This window comes from Aquila chrysaetos, chromosome 10, assembly GCF_900496995.4.
Source record: "Aquila chrysaetos chrysaetos chromosome 10, bAquChr1.4, whole genome shotgun sequence".
In the NCBI taxonomy this organism is placed as follows: Eukaryota; Metazoa; Chordata; class Aves; order Accipitriformes; family Accipitridae; genus Aquila; species Aquila chrysaetos.
Window position 1 is genome coordinate 11,200,232 of NC_044013.1, and position 12,980 is coordinate 11,213,211.

The 12,980-nt window shown below is 68.0% G+C and overlaps 3 protein-coding genes across 4 annotated transcripts; 2 read left to right on the plus strand and 1 right to left on the minus strand.

Annotated features, from left to right (window-relative positions):
- CAMK2N2 (calcium/calmodulin dependent protein kinase II inhibitor 2) lies at positions 1–4,193 on the plus strand. The gene is made up of 2 exons (XM_030028241.2): positions 1–269; positions 2,808–4,193. The coding sequence occupies exons 1-2, from the start codon at positions 101–103 to the stop codon at positions 2,876–2,878; spliced, it is 240 nt and encodes a 79-aa protein (XP_029884101.1). The 5' UTR covers positions 1–100; the 3' UTR covers positions 2,879–4,193.
- Positions 4,194–5,280: 1,087 nt separating this feature from the next.
- EEF1AKMT4 (EEF1A lysine methyltransferase 4) lies at positions 5,281–9,672 on the minus strand. Its single transcript, XM_030028240.2, is given in 4 exon segments — positions 5,281–5,419; positions 5,421–5,642; positions 8,249–8,532; positions 9,427–9,672. Coding segments are annotated over 4 exon segments (759 nt in total). The 5' UTR covers positions 9,599–9,672; the 3' UTR covers positions 5,281–5,338.
- ALG3 (ALG3 alpha-1,3- mannosyltransferase) lies at positions 8,561–12,961 on the plus strand. Of its 2 annotated transcripts, none has more exons than XM_030028236.2 (9): positions 8,561–8,649; positions 10,319–10,418; positions 10,527–10,674; positions 10,862–11,022; positions 11,155–11,275; positions 11,597–11,802; positions 12,036–12,112; positions 12,327–12,471; positions 12,578–12,961. In XM_030028236.2, exons 1-9 carry the CDS (start codon positions 8,640–8,642, stop codon positions 12,765–12,767), a joined length of 1,158 nt encoding a protein of 385 aa, XP_029884096.1. In that variant the 5' UTR covers positions 8,561–8,639; the 3' UTR covers positions 12,768–12,961. The 2 variants fall into 2 exon arrangements, with proteins under 2 accessions (XP_029884096.1, XP_029884095.1); XM_030028235.2 differs by lacking the exon at positions 8,561–8,649 and adding an exon at positions 9,740–9,928.
- The last annotated feature ends 19 nt before the right edge of the window (positions 12,962–12,980 follow it).

Sequence of the window (12,980 nt, forward strand, 5' to 3'; positions counted from 1 at the left end):
ACTTCATCCTTCCGCCCGGGTTTCCTCCCCGCCGCCGCCGCCGCCGCCGCAGACCGGCTCCCGGCTCGGCGCGGCGCGGCTCGGCCCGCTCGGCCCCGCCATGTCGCAGGTGCTGCCCTACGGCGAGGACAAGGTGGGCCGCTACGGCGCCGAGCCCGAGGCGGGGGAGCTGCCCTTCAGCTGCCGCCTGCAGGACACCAACGCCTTCTTCGGGGGCAACCAGGGCAAGCGGCCCCCCAAGCTGGGACAGATCGGCCGCGCCAAGAGAGGTACCGCCCGACCCCCCGCCTCCGCCCCCCCCGACCCCCGCCTCGGCCCCACGGCATTCCCGGCGCTGCCCCACGGCATCCCCGGGACCCCCCCCCCGCATCTGCCCTGCAGCATCCCCGGCATCCCTGAGGCTGGCTCTTGCCTCCCCGGCGCTGCCCCACGGCATCCCCGGGACCCCCGGATCTGTCCTTGCATCCCCGGCTCTGCCCCGGAACCCCCGGATCTGCCCTGCAGCCGCCCCGGCGCTGCCCCCCGGCATCCCCGGCACTGGCCCTCGCGTCCCCGGCGTCGCCCCACAGCATCCCCGGGATCCTCGGTTCTGCCCTTGCATCCCTGGCGTCCCCGGCGCTGGCCAGCGCATCCCTGGCGTCCCCGGCATCGCCCCACAGCATCCCCGGCACCCCCGGATCCGTCCTTGCGTTCCCGGCTCTGCCCCGTGGCATCCCTCGGATCTGCCCTGCAGCATCCTCGGCACTGCCCCACAGCGTCCCCGGGACTCCCGGCTCTGCCGATGCACCTGCAGCTCTGCCCCACAGCATCCCCGGCACTGGCTCTTACATCCCCAGCTCTGCCCCACGGCATCCCTGCGACTCCCAGCCCTGCCTTGCATCCCCAGCGCCGTCCCCTGGCACCCCTGGCACTGCCCCACAGCATCCCCAGCACTGCCCCCCCCCAGTATCCCTGGCACTGCCCCCCCAGCACTGTCCCCAGCATCCCCAGAATCTCCAGCTCTGCCCCACATCATGCTCGGCACCGTCCCCCAGCGTCCCTGGGACCCCCAGCACTGTGACTGGCACCCGGCACTGCCCCAAAACCGCAGGCCCCCCCATCCCCAGCTCCAGATGCCAGCGCTATCCCCCCAGTGCTGCCCCACACCCCCGGCAGCCTGGGGCTCCCCCCGGGACTACCCTGCAGCATCCCTGGGACTGCCCCTGGGACTACCCCCAAGCATCCCTGGGGCTGCCCCCCAGCACCTCCGCGAGTGCCCCCCAGGACCCCCCCGGAACTGTTCCTCAGGACCCCTGGGACTGTCCCCACATCCCCTCGGACTGCGCCCCCTCATTCCCTATAAACAGGCCCCCCCCCCCCAGCATCACCAGGAACAGCCCCCCCCCAGCTCCATAAACCTCTCTCCCTCCACATTTCTGCCTGCCGCAGAGACCCCCATCAGCAGCCGCTGGCGATGCTGATCAACAAACACCCCCCCCCCCCCCCCCCCGGTTTACTGTCCCCCCAGGACTCCATGAACCTGTGTGTGTGCCCCCCCCCGCTTTACTGTCTGCTGCAGAGACCCCCATCAGCAGCTCCCCTGCTTCCATCAGGACCCAAATAAATGGCCCCCTGGCCCCCCCGCACCCTGATCTGTCACCATTGATCCTCCCCGATGCCTTGGGGACCCCTGAGAACAGCCCCTGCCTTCCCTGCAGCCCCCACCCCACCTGCTTGGGGGATGTCCATAGGCAAACACCACTCCTTGAGCTGCAGGGGCAAAAGGGGGGGGGGCGGGGAACAGAGCCCCCTCCCAGCACAAATATACCCCAGCCATGAGGGGGGATGAGTCGCTGCCTGCTCCACCCGGCCCCCCTTTGCGGTGGTGGTGGCTGGGTCTAGCAGACCCCCCCCCCAGGGGTGATGGGGGGGCCGGTTCTCCCTCGCTGGTGATGGGGGGGGGGTCTGGCTCCTTTCCCAGTGATGCTGGTGATGTGTGTGTGGGGGGAGTCTGGCCAATCCAGCCCCAGAGTGGTGATGGGGGGGTTGCTGACCACCCCGGTAGTGATGTTGGGGGGGTGTCTGTCCTCTACCCCCGAGGGTGATGGTGACGGGGGGGGGATCTGCCCAGCCGGTGATGTTGATGGGGGAGTCCTGTGTAGCCCCCTGATGATGCTGCTGTTAGGGGTCTGTCCAGCCTTCCACTGGTGATGCTGATACGGGGAGGGGGACGGGACTGCCCAGCGGGTGATGCTGAGGGGGGGCTGTCTGAAGGGTGATGCCGATGGTGGGGGTCTGTGCAGCCCGCCATGCTGACGAGGGGCTGTCCGGCTCCCCCGACCGTGATGCCGATGCGGGGTGGGGGGGTGTCCTGCGCAGCGGGTGCTGCTGACAGGGGTCTGGCTGCCACCCCTGCCGAGCTGGCGGTGCCCCCCCCCCCCCCCCCCCCCCCCCGCTGGGTCATTACCCATTCCAGTCCTGTTGCTCTCATCAGCGCCTGCCGCAGAGAGGGGGGGGGGTCCTTCCTGGTCTATTCCTGCCCCCCCTTCCCAAACCACCCATCCAGAGGCGGCCGGCTGGCTGCAGGGGGGTTGCTACCCCAACCCAAGCCGAGCGGGGGGGGGGGGGGGAGGCGATTCCCCCCCCCCCCCAATCCCCATCGCACCCACCTGAACCCCTTCTCCCCAGCATCTGGGGGGGGGTGGCACATCAGGAGCCCTCCCGGGGTGGTGAGTGGGGTGAAAGCCGGGGATGGGGAGGGCGGGGGGGGGGGGGCAGAGGCTGGGCGCCCGTCCCCTCGCCCACGCGCCCCCCGCCTGTCCCCGCAGTGGTGATCGAGGATGACCGGATAGACGAGGTGCTCAAGGGCATGACGGAGAAGTCGCCGCCGGGGGTGTAAGCCGGGACCCGCCGCCAGGACCCGCAGGCCGAGCCCTGCTCCCAGCCCGCCCGGCCCCGCATGCTGGCTGGAACGCCGACGAGGAGGGGGAGGCCGTGCCCCTGCCCGCCCCCCCCCCCCCCCCCCCCCGCTCCGGCCCGGGGTGGGGTGGGGGGGCTCTGCGGCCACCCCCCACCCACCCCCCACCCCCCCGAGCCATGCACTTTACCCCTCCGCCTTCCCCGGAGGGGGGACAACCCGCCGAGCCCCCCACCCTGGGCAAAGACACCCCCCCCCCCCTTTCCCCGGGGGGGGTGTCCAGCCCCCCCCCGCTCCGCGGCGCGTCCCCCCGCATCCTCCTTGGTGGGGTGGGGGGGGGGGGGGGGTGTCGCCCCCCCCCCCCGGATCCCGGGGGGGATCCGGCCCCACGAGCGGGGGGAGCGCTGCTGTCCAGAGACATTTTTTGCTCCATCGTTTTTTGCATGAGCTTGGTGGCCCGGGCGCCCGGTCCTGGGGCCGAGGGTCAGCCCCACCACTCCGGCACGCTTCTTTTTAAACAGAAAACTCCTCATATTTGTATTTTTATATCCGAATCTTTGTTAAAAACGATCTGCTGACGTTGAGATGTCGAAGTAACCGCATCGGGAAAACAAACAAACAAACAAAAAAAAAATGGTTCATATTTTTTTCCATAAGAAAAAAAAAGACAAAAAAAGAAGAAAAAACCGAGGGGGAAAAAATAAAGGGGGGGGGTGACGGTGATGGAGGGAGTGCGAGGAAAGCCAAAGGCGCAGGGAGGGGAGCGGGGACCCCCGGCCCGACCCCCCCTCCCGCCGGCAGCGGGACCGGCCGGAGGGTTTGGCAGCACCATCGGCCACCGCAGTCCCCTCCCGGCAGCACCGGGGCAGAGCCCACCGGGGCCGGCTGCGGGTGCCAGGGGGTCCCGGCGCTGCCCCTCGCTCGAGGGTGGCGGGGCCGGGGAGGGGGGGAACAGGGAGGGCAGGGACCGGCCTGAGTCGTTGTTTTTAATTTTGTACTTTAATTTAATTTTATTTTTTAAGAAGCTTCTCGGGGGGGTCTGATGTGCATGAGAAACTCGTCATCTTTTTCAATAACCTACGAGTGGCATTTATGGAGACGACGCAAAAAAAAAAAAAAACACAACAAAAAAAATACCAAACAAAAAACAAAACCGAGAAAAAAAACACAAAAAAAAAAGAAAAAAAAAGATACTTGTGTCATGATGTTCTACGAATGATCCATTGTAAATTTAAATGCCATTTTTCACTGTACTGGTGAACAAAATGCAATGAATAAAATACATTCATGTACCGAGGCGAGGCCGGCAGCCGCCTGCTCCTTTCTGTCCTTCCCAGGCACCGGATGGTTTCTGGGGTGCCTGCGGGATGGGGTGGCATGGCGGGGGTGGGGGGGCCGACCCCAGAGTCCTTCGCTGGCTCCCGGTGCGGGGGGAGCCACCGGCTGACCCACTTACGCCTTTTGCCAGAAATAGCAGTCCAGCAGCTCACGCCTCTTTGGTATGTTACCGCCGTCCCTCCGAGGAGGGGTCCCCTCCGCGTCCCCCGGTGTCACCCACCCTGGGGGGGGGGGGGGTGGTGCCCAAACAGCCCCTGGGGTCAGCCCCGGTGGCATCCGTGCATTCACCGTGCCGGCACTCATGCGCGGGCAGCCCCGGCAGCACACGGTGGCACGCCTGTCACCAGCCCCTGGCACACGCGTGTCACTGCGCTGCTGGCCCCAGGCGTGGACAGACCGTGTGCGGCACGCCGGGGTCTTCACCGCAGCCAGGAGCGGGGATGGGGGGGGACACACACACACACGGGGGGGACAGGGGCAGACGTGCCACCCTGCCCACTCCCGCGCCCCACGGTGCCCCCAGCCCCGCGCTGGCACGTCCCAGCCCGGAACCCCCGCTGCCCGGCCGGGGCTGGGGGGGTGTCAAGGACATGGTGCCCTTGCACACCCCCACGGCCGAGGCGACTGGTCCAGGGGTACTGGTGCAGGATGGGGGGGGGGGGGGGGGGCAGCAGGCACCCTCTATCCTGCCGCCTGCACCCAGTGCCAGCACCCCCCATTCTGCCCCCAGCCCAGCTGCCTGCTGCCTGTGCTGGTGGCTGCGGGGGGGGGGGGGGGGGCAGGGAGCCGCTCCCCGCAAGATGGATGGGTGGAATTAAACCCGATTTGGTTTCATTATCGGCCACAAAGCCCGGAGCCCTGGCTGCTCTCCAGCTGGGTGAGGGAAGGGCTGGGAGGGGGCACAGCATCGCCCGCTCCCTGGAGCATCCCGCTGCCCCCCGGGAGGAGACCCAGGCTCCCCCCGCCTTGTCTCCCGTTACTCACATCACCGGGCAGCTTGGGGGGGGGACGACACACACCGGTTCCCCGTCCCCCACCCACAAGGATGGAGCAGCTGAAGGCTTTATTGGGTGGGGGGAGGCCAGGGAAGGCCCCCCCCCCGGGTCACAGCTGGATGGCAAGGAGATAGTCCTCGTCGTCGTCCGGGGGGGCGAGGGGTGGTGGCGGGGCGGGGGGTGGGGGGGGGCTGGTGCAGTCGGCGCCCCAGGGCCAGGTCGGGGGGGTCCAGGGGCTGCCCCTTGCGCATGACGTAGAGGAAGTAGTGGAAGGCGCCGGCGTCCCCGTCCCCGCAGGCGGCGTGGCGCAGGGACCAGCCGAAGGCCTCCTGGGCGTAGTGGGGCTTGCGGAAGTGGGGCTGGGCGAAGGTGATGGAGATGAAGCAGCCCCCCGGGCGCAGCACCCGGCTCACCTGCGGCGGGAGAACCCCCGGAACGGGGGGGGGGACACACACACACAGTGAGGTTCAGCCCCTCTGGCAGGGACGGCCCCATCCCCAGGGAACCCCATCACCATCTGCCAAAGATTCCCCCCCACCCCAGCCTCTCCCATCGCACCCCCAAATCTCCTGTCCTAACCTTGCCCCCCGACCCCCGAAGAGACACCCATCCCGGCTCTGACATCCCCAGACCACCTGCAGCCCGGTGGCAATGAGGAACTGGGGTCCCCACGCACCACCTCTCCCTGCACCCCAAAACTCTTCACCCCCATCCACAGCAGACAGCACAAAGACCCAACCCCGGTGCAGGGAAAAGCTTCACCCTCCCGGGCACAGGGACCCCCCAGAGCAGTGCGCGACCCCCATCCCACCCACCCCTCCCTGGGACACCCAGTGCCACCCCCCCCCCACCAACACCCAGCATCTGAGGCGGGGGGGGGGCACGGTTTGGATGGGAGAGGACTCAACCCTTTTAATCACCATTTTCTCCCCGCTGGAACTAAGCCCCCGCTAACAGGATGGAAAAGAACATCAATTTTCTTGCTTGGCTTTATCCAATGTCAAAAGGCTTTTACGGCCAGCGCTCGCGTGCTCGGCATGCAAAGGCAGTGCCCGGGGCGGGCGAGTGGGTGGGCGGCCAGCCCCCCCAGCCAACCCCCCCCACCGCACCCCTGCCAGCACCCTGCCCCAGGCGGGGACACCCCCAGACCCCCCCACACTCGGCAAGGGCAGAGAGCCACTGCGGCAGGGGAGAGGGCTGGGGGCCAAGGTGGGGGGGGGGGGGGGTGTTTCCCAAGCTCTGGTTTAATCCTGCTGGGAAGCTCCACGGCTCAGCGCTGGCTGGGGCCAGGGATGGAGAGGGGACAGGCGGCCTGTGTGGTCCCCCCCCCCTTTACTGCGGCGGTGGCTTTTCAACCAAACCTTCGTGGTTTTGGCCAGGAAAAGGGGAAGGCAGGTCCCTGCATCCCCCCCCAGGCACTCAGCTCAGCATCCCTCCCGCAAGGCGCCGGATGCATCCGTCCTGGAAAGACCCCACAGCTTCCCAACTGACGGGCACGGGGGTCCCCAGGGCCGGGGGCAGGCAGGGATCTCCGGCTGGAGCTGAGCGAGGCATCCCGCATCCCATCCTCATTAATAGAGCACTAACGGCCGTTGCTTAGAGACGGGCGCAGGAAACCTTCCCATCCGCCAGCCGGCACGGGGGGGGGTGAGGGGGGCTGCTCCCTGCTCCAGCGCCCCCCCCCCCTTGCCCCCGGATTGCTGGGACAGGGGTGTCCCTGGGGCATCCCCGCAGGCAGGGTGGATTTTCGGGTCCTTACGTCCCCTCTCCAGGGAAAGCAAGACAGAGGCTGTGAAAACCCCAGCCCCCCCCCCATGCAAAGGGGGGGTGGGGGTGAGAAGGGGGGTGCCAGCCACAGCCAGACCCCTGCAAAGGGACCGGCAAAGCAGCAAGCGGGTGGGAACGCCCAGCGAATCCCCCCGGGGACGAGGACAGCGGGGACTGGCTGCGGGCGGAGGCCGGTGCCCAGCGATGCTGGGGGAGGGCAGGGATTGAGCGGGGGATTAAAAAGGGGAAAAAAAAAAAAAAAAAAAAAAAAAAAAAGGGAAAAAAAGAACTAAATCCTCGTCGTTTGGCCAAATGACAAGGACAGGCAGCAGTGCTGGCAGGGCAGGGCAGGGCCCGGATGGCGAGGACAGCCCCGCTGCCCACAGCGCCCGGGGTCCCGCTCCCTCCCCGGCTCAGCGGCGCAAAGCTCGGGGGGGGGGGGGCAAAAGAGGATGGGGGGGGCAATAGCCACAAGCACCCTCCCAGCACCCCGTGTCCGCACGCAAGGGTGCCGGGCAGGCGCAGCAATTAATTATCCTCGCAGTTATTCCCGCGGGGTGCGGGAGGCTGCCAGGACCCGCACCCCCGCACCGGGGCAGGTTCAATCCGGTCCCTGCCTCCGACACCGCCAATTAATCGGGGCCCGGAGGCATCGCCCGTCCCCGTGGCAACGCCAGGGCCCTGTCGATGCTGACGGGGGTTGCTATGGCAACCCTGGACCGATGGGGACCCCGGCTAATGAGATCGAAGCTGGGGTTGAGGGGGGGGGGGCGAGAGACTGTCACTGCCCTGCGGTCATCACCTTGCCCTGGGTGGGCAGGGCCACCTTGGTGTGTCCCCCCCCAGGTCGCCTCTGGGCACCCTCGGGTGCCTCTACTGCCACCCACGCCAGGATGTGGCCCGTTTTTACTGCCACCTTTTTGTATTTAGGGTGTAAATAAAGAGGGGAGTCAGCCAGCCCCCCAGCAGGACCCAGGGTCCCCAGGGATACACCCCCTGCTGCATCCACCTCCCCGGGGAGAAGGTGATGGGGTGGGGGGGGGGGGGTCTCCCACCCCCCAGGGGTGCCGGGAGCCCCCCGGGTGCCCCTTTGCAGGGTAGCAGAGAGGGTAGCACTGGCTCGGGAGGGGGGCAGAGGCAGCGGCTGGGGCATCCCCAGGGAAGCAGGGTGGCGAGGGGACAATCTGAACCTGAATGGGGATGGGGTCCACCCCCCACCACCACCCCCCCCAGCTCCCTCCCACCCCCATACCTCCGCCAGCACCCGGTGCATCGCGGCGGCCGCCTGAGGCGAGACGTCCCACGGGTCGGTCTCGTCCACCATCAGGACGTCGAGGGTGCCCTTCTCCAGCACCACGTCGAAGGCGGCGTCGGGGAAGGCGAGGGCGCGGATGTCCATGACGGCCCAGCGCAGGCCGGGGCAGCGGGCGTAGCGGGTGCGCATGGCCGCGATGCAGGCGGGAGAGAAGTCGATGCTGGTGACGTCGGTGTAGCCCAGCTCGTGCAGGTCGTGGCTCAGGGCGCTGTTGCCGCAGCCTGCGAGGGGGCACGGCAAAGCCGGGGTTCGGGGGTGCCCGCGGCAGCGGCGGCCGCCTGCACCTCAACCCTGTCGGTGCCCCGCTCGGACCCAGGGAAGGGAGCGGATGGGCTGGGGTGAGCCGGAGAGGGAGGAGGTCATTGCCTTGCCGCTAATTAGCGAGCGCCGGGCTAGTTCTTAATGACCCCCTTTCTGCAAGGTGCATGCTTTGGGTCTTGGGGGGAGCCCGTGTATGCCAGGTCATTCCCCCCCCCCAGCCCCGGGGATGCTGGAGGCAGGGAAGGGGCAGGGGGGGTCCCCAGTCCTTCTCCCGACCGTGCCCCCCAAGAGCTTGCTGTGGGGTGGGGGGCAGTGGCAAATTAGGGTAGCGGGCAGCGTGGGGGGGGGACTTAACCGGGATGGATGGACAGAGGGACGGACAGAGGGACGGCTGCCTCAGGGGACCAGCACCCTGCCCGGTCGGTGGCAGGCCGACCCCAGCGGGACACGGGCCCCCGGTGTGGCGGGCGCGGGGAGAAGCCCCCTCCTCTCCGCCGCTCCGCCGGGGCTCAGCCGCTCCCCAGGGGGATCCCGGCGGGGGGGGGGGGGGGGGGATTTGGGGGCTATTAAGCGCAGCTGGCGGCAGCTGATCCGCTAACAGGATCGGTGATTACACCCGCCTAATCCCGCCTGCCCGGCGCTGGCGGGGGGGGGGGAGGTGGGTGAACCTGCCGGGCCGGCGGCAGATCAGCCCGCAGGTGGGATTACCGGCCGGTTACACCGGCCGCCGCCTGCCCGCACCCCCGGGAACGGGGCCCCCCCCCGGCCCGGTACCGCACCGCCCTCTCGCGGCCGGTCCCAGCGCATCCACCGGCGGGACCTTTAGCCCCGCCCGCCCTCCACCGGGCACGTACCGAGGACGAGGATACGGTCACCGGGGCGCAGCTCGGCCTCCAGCTCCGGGAGGAACCGGGACAGTCCCCCCAGCCACTCCCGGGGCTCGGCGCCCTCCTGCCGGTACAGCGCGTCCCAGAAGCGGCGCTGCCGGTAGCGGCGGTTGGCGGCGGGCGCGCGCCGCCGCTCCATGCCGGGCGGGGCGGGGCGGGGCGGGGGAGCACCGGGCGCCACGTGCCGCCCGCTTTCCCCCCCCCCCGTCCCCCACGTGCGACTTCCGGTTTCGGCGGTTCCACCGCTCTAAGCCCTCCGGCCGGAAACGCGGAACGGAGCCGGAACGGAGCGGTACGGCGTGAGCGGCCATGGCGGCGGGGCGGGGGGCGACGGCGGCGGCGGCGCTACGGCGGGTCTGGCGGGAGCGGCGGGCGGCGTTGCTGGAGCCCAGCTACACCCCGCTGGTGGCCGCCTGCCTCTGCCTGGCCGAGGGCGGCGTCAACCTCTGGGTCATCCGCAGGGTCCCCTGTGAGTGCCGGGGCCCGGCCTGGCCCGGAGCGGGGCGGGGTGGGGGGGGGGGTTGGCGGAGCCGGCCCGGGGTGGGGGGGGTGTCCTCCGGGCAGTGACAGCTCGTCCGCGGGCTGGGCAGCGCTGGGGTCTCCCCCTGGAGCGGTGTGTGGGGGGGTGGTCCCGCTGGCAGAGTGACAGGGCTGCCCCCGGCCCGCGTGGGTGACAGCAACCCCCGGGCATCGGTGGGGGGGGGACGGCTGGGGGGGCCTGGATGGGGCCGTGGGGGACGGGAGTCTCGGGTGACAGCGAGGCAGGGGGGTGCAGGGCAGGGTCGGGGGGTCTGGAGGTGGGGGAGCCCTCCACGCAGTGCCCCCCCCCCCCCCGCCTGACCCCCGGCCGTCCCCGCAGACACCGAGATCGACTGGAAGGCCTACATGGAGGAGGTGGAGGGGTTTGCCAACGGGACCCTCGACTACACCCAGCTGAAGGGTGACACCGGGCCACTGGTGTGAGTGACGGGGACGGCCGAGCTCCCTGCGACTGGGGGCTCCCGGGGTGCGGGGGGGGGGCCCAGAGGGGCAGCAGGGCCTGGCCTCTCACTCCCGTCTCTCCACAGCTACCCCGCCGGCTTCGTCTACATCTTCCTGGGCCTGTACTACGCCACGGGCCGCGGCACCGACATCCGCCTGGCGCAGTACCTCTTCGCCGGCCTCTACCTCCTCAACCTCCTCCTCGTCTTCCGCATCTACTGCCGAACAAACAAGGTAGCCTGGAGCCAGGGGATCTCACCGGCCGCCTTGGGGCCTCTCCTGCTCTGCTCGGTCCTCACCCCGGGGAAGCGGGCTGGGCAGGAGGTCAGCGTTGGGGGGCTGAGGTTTGGAGGAGCTCGGCTGCAGCAGGGGGTCCGGGACAGGCTGCTGACTGCCCTCGTGTCTCTCTGTTCGATGCAAGGTCCCCCCGTATGTTTTCTTCTTCATGTGCTGCGCCTCCTACCGCATCCACTCCATCTTTGTCCTGCGGCTCTTTAACGACCCCGTCGCCATGGCCATCCTCTTCCTCGCCATCAACCTCTTCCTGGAGGAGCGCTGGTCCTGGGGCTGCCTCCTCTTCAGGTGAGGGTCTGGGAGCAGGGCAGGGGCTGCTCTCCACGGCGTGCTGCGTGCGTGAGCGAGCTCGGCCGCAGGGAGGAGGCTGCCTGGGCACCCGTGGCGGGGGCCGCAGCGGTAACACAGCTTCCCGCTCAGCCTGGCTGTGTCCGTGAAGATGAACATCCTGCTCTTCGCACCTGGACTTCTCTTCCTCCTCCTCCAACGGTTTGGTCTCCTGGGCTGTATCCCCAAGCTCTGCATCTGTGCCCTTCTCCAGGTGGGTCCCTGCTCACATCGGCTACAGGGCAAGGCTGGCAGCCCCACCGGCAGCGGGTACTGGGCTGCTCTGCCTGCATTCCAGCATCCTGCCTGGCTGTCCTGGGGGCTGGAGACCTCTGGGTGGATATACAGTGGCACCAGCACCTGAGCTGGCCCCACACAGCAAGCTGGAGGTTGACGAATAATCTAATTTACGGGGCTCCCATCTTTGGCTGACTGTCCCTGTCACCCCACACGGTGCTGGGGTTCTCGGGAGGTGGCGAGGGTGATGGAGACCTGGCTTACAGCTGCTGCAAGGGTGCTGGCGTGTCTCTGGCAGATAGTTCTGGGGCTGCCATTCCTGCTGGTGAACCCCGTGGGGTACCTGACTCGCTCCTTCGACCTCGGCCGCCAGTTCCAGTTCAAATGGACAGTGAACTGGCGCTTCCTCCCAGAAGAGGTTTTCCAGAATCGGGCTTTCCACACCATGCTGCTTCTGGCTCACCTGGCCGGCCTGGGGCTCTTTGCACTGCACCGGTGGCACAGGTGAGACCTGGGGTTCCCCGCGGGTGCTGGTCCCTGTCAGCCCCCATGGTACAGGATACACATCCACGACTCCCCTGCCCCCACAATGGGGTTCTGGGGTTGCAGGCAGGAGTCAGGGGGAGTTACTGTTCTGTTTTGGGGAGTGTGCTGCCCAGGGATCGTGGCTCACAGGGGAAGGTCAGGGTGGGAAAGATTTTCAGCAGCTGCTCTTGATGTTTGTGCTTCCCCCTCAGGTCCAAAGAGAGCATCCTGATTCTACTGAAGGATCCTGCCGAAAGGAAACACTCCTCCCCTCCCTTGACCATCAACAATATCCTTTGGCAGGGTGGGCAGCGAGGAGGTGGGGAGAAGGCAGGGCAGGGCAGGGCAGGGTGGACGTTGGGCTCAGCATTTGCAGGTTCCTGGTCCTGCGGTGCCGTCAGGACCAACCTGTCCTGGGGGAAAGAGCTGTGCTGTATGGTTGGGATACTGTTGCGGGATCGCACCTCTAGCCTCCTGCGTTTGTGCCCTTAATGCCAGCGCACAGATCGTCTTCGTCCTCTTCTCCTCCAACTTCTTGGGCATCTGCTGCAGCCGCTCCCTGCACTACCAGTTCTACGTCTGGTATTTCCACACCCTGCCCTACTTACTCTGGTGCACCCCTACCACCAAGCTCGCCCACATGCCCAAGTACGTGCTGCTGGGGAGGGGGAAAACCCACCTGCTGGGAGGTCTGGGAGCGAGGGGGGCTGGTGTGTCCCCCCTCCTTGCTGACCCCCAGCTTTGCCCCCTGCAGGGTGCTGCTGCTGGGCGTGATCGAGCTCTGCTGGAACACCTACCCCTCCACAGTCTGCAGCTCCCTCTCCCTCCACATCTGCCACGGACTCGTCCTGCTCCAGCTCTGGTATGGCACGGCTCCCCCGCCAGCACCGCACACCCCCGCGCCGAGCAGGAGGCCCGCAGCCATCTCCAAGAAAGCCCAGTGAGAGTGTGGCTTGCCAGACGATGGGAACTGGCCTCTGGGACTGCCCCTTCTGCCTGCTCTTTCCCCACCCGGCTCTCAGGCTGCCCCCAGCCATCCCAGGAGGGCCGTGAGCCCTGGAACTGTGCAAAGGGGGCAGCGTGGGGACCCCCAACAGGCAGGACTTCCTCAATAAAGGGGGCTTCTTTGTGTGCCCTTCCCCGGCTGCAGCGTGCTC

Excerpts from the sequence above, each read along its gene's own strand:
- CAMK2N2 (XM_030028241.2), top strand. The coding sequence starts at position 101 with ATGTCGCAGGTGCTGCCCTACGGCGAGGACAAGGTGGGCCGCTACGGC. Across the intron at positions 270-2,807 it reads GATCGGCCGCGCCAAGAGAG|TGGTGATCGAGGATGACCGG; the intron begins GTACCGCCCGAC and ends CTGTCCCCGCAG.
- ALG3 (XM_030028235.2), top strand. The coding sequence starts at position 9,769 with ATGGCGGCGGGGCGGGGGGCGACGGCGGCGGCGGCGCTACGGCGGGTC. Across the intron at positions 10,675-10,861 it reads TCTACTGCCGAACAAACAAG|GTCCCCCCGTATGTTTTCTT; the intron begins GTAGCCTGGAGC and ends GTTCGATGCAAG. Across the intron at positions 11,276-11,596 it reads GCATCTGTGCCCTTCTCCAG|ATAGTTCTGGGGCTGCCATT; the intron begins GTGGGTCCCTGC and ends TGTCTCTGGCAG.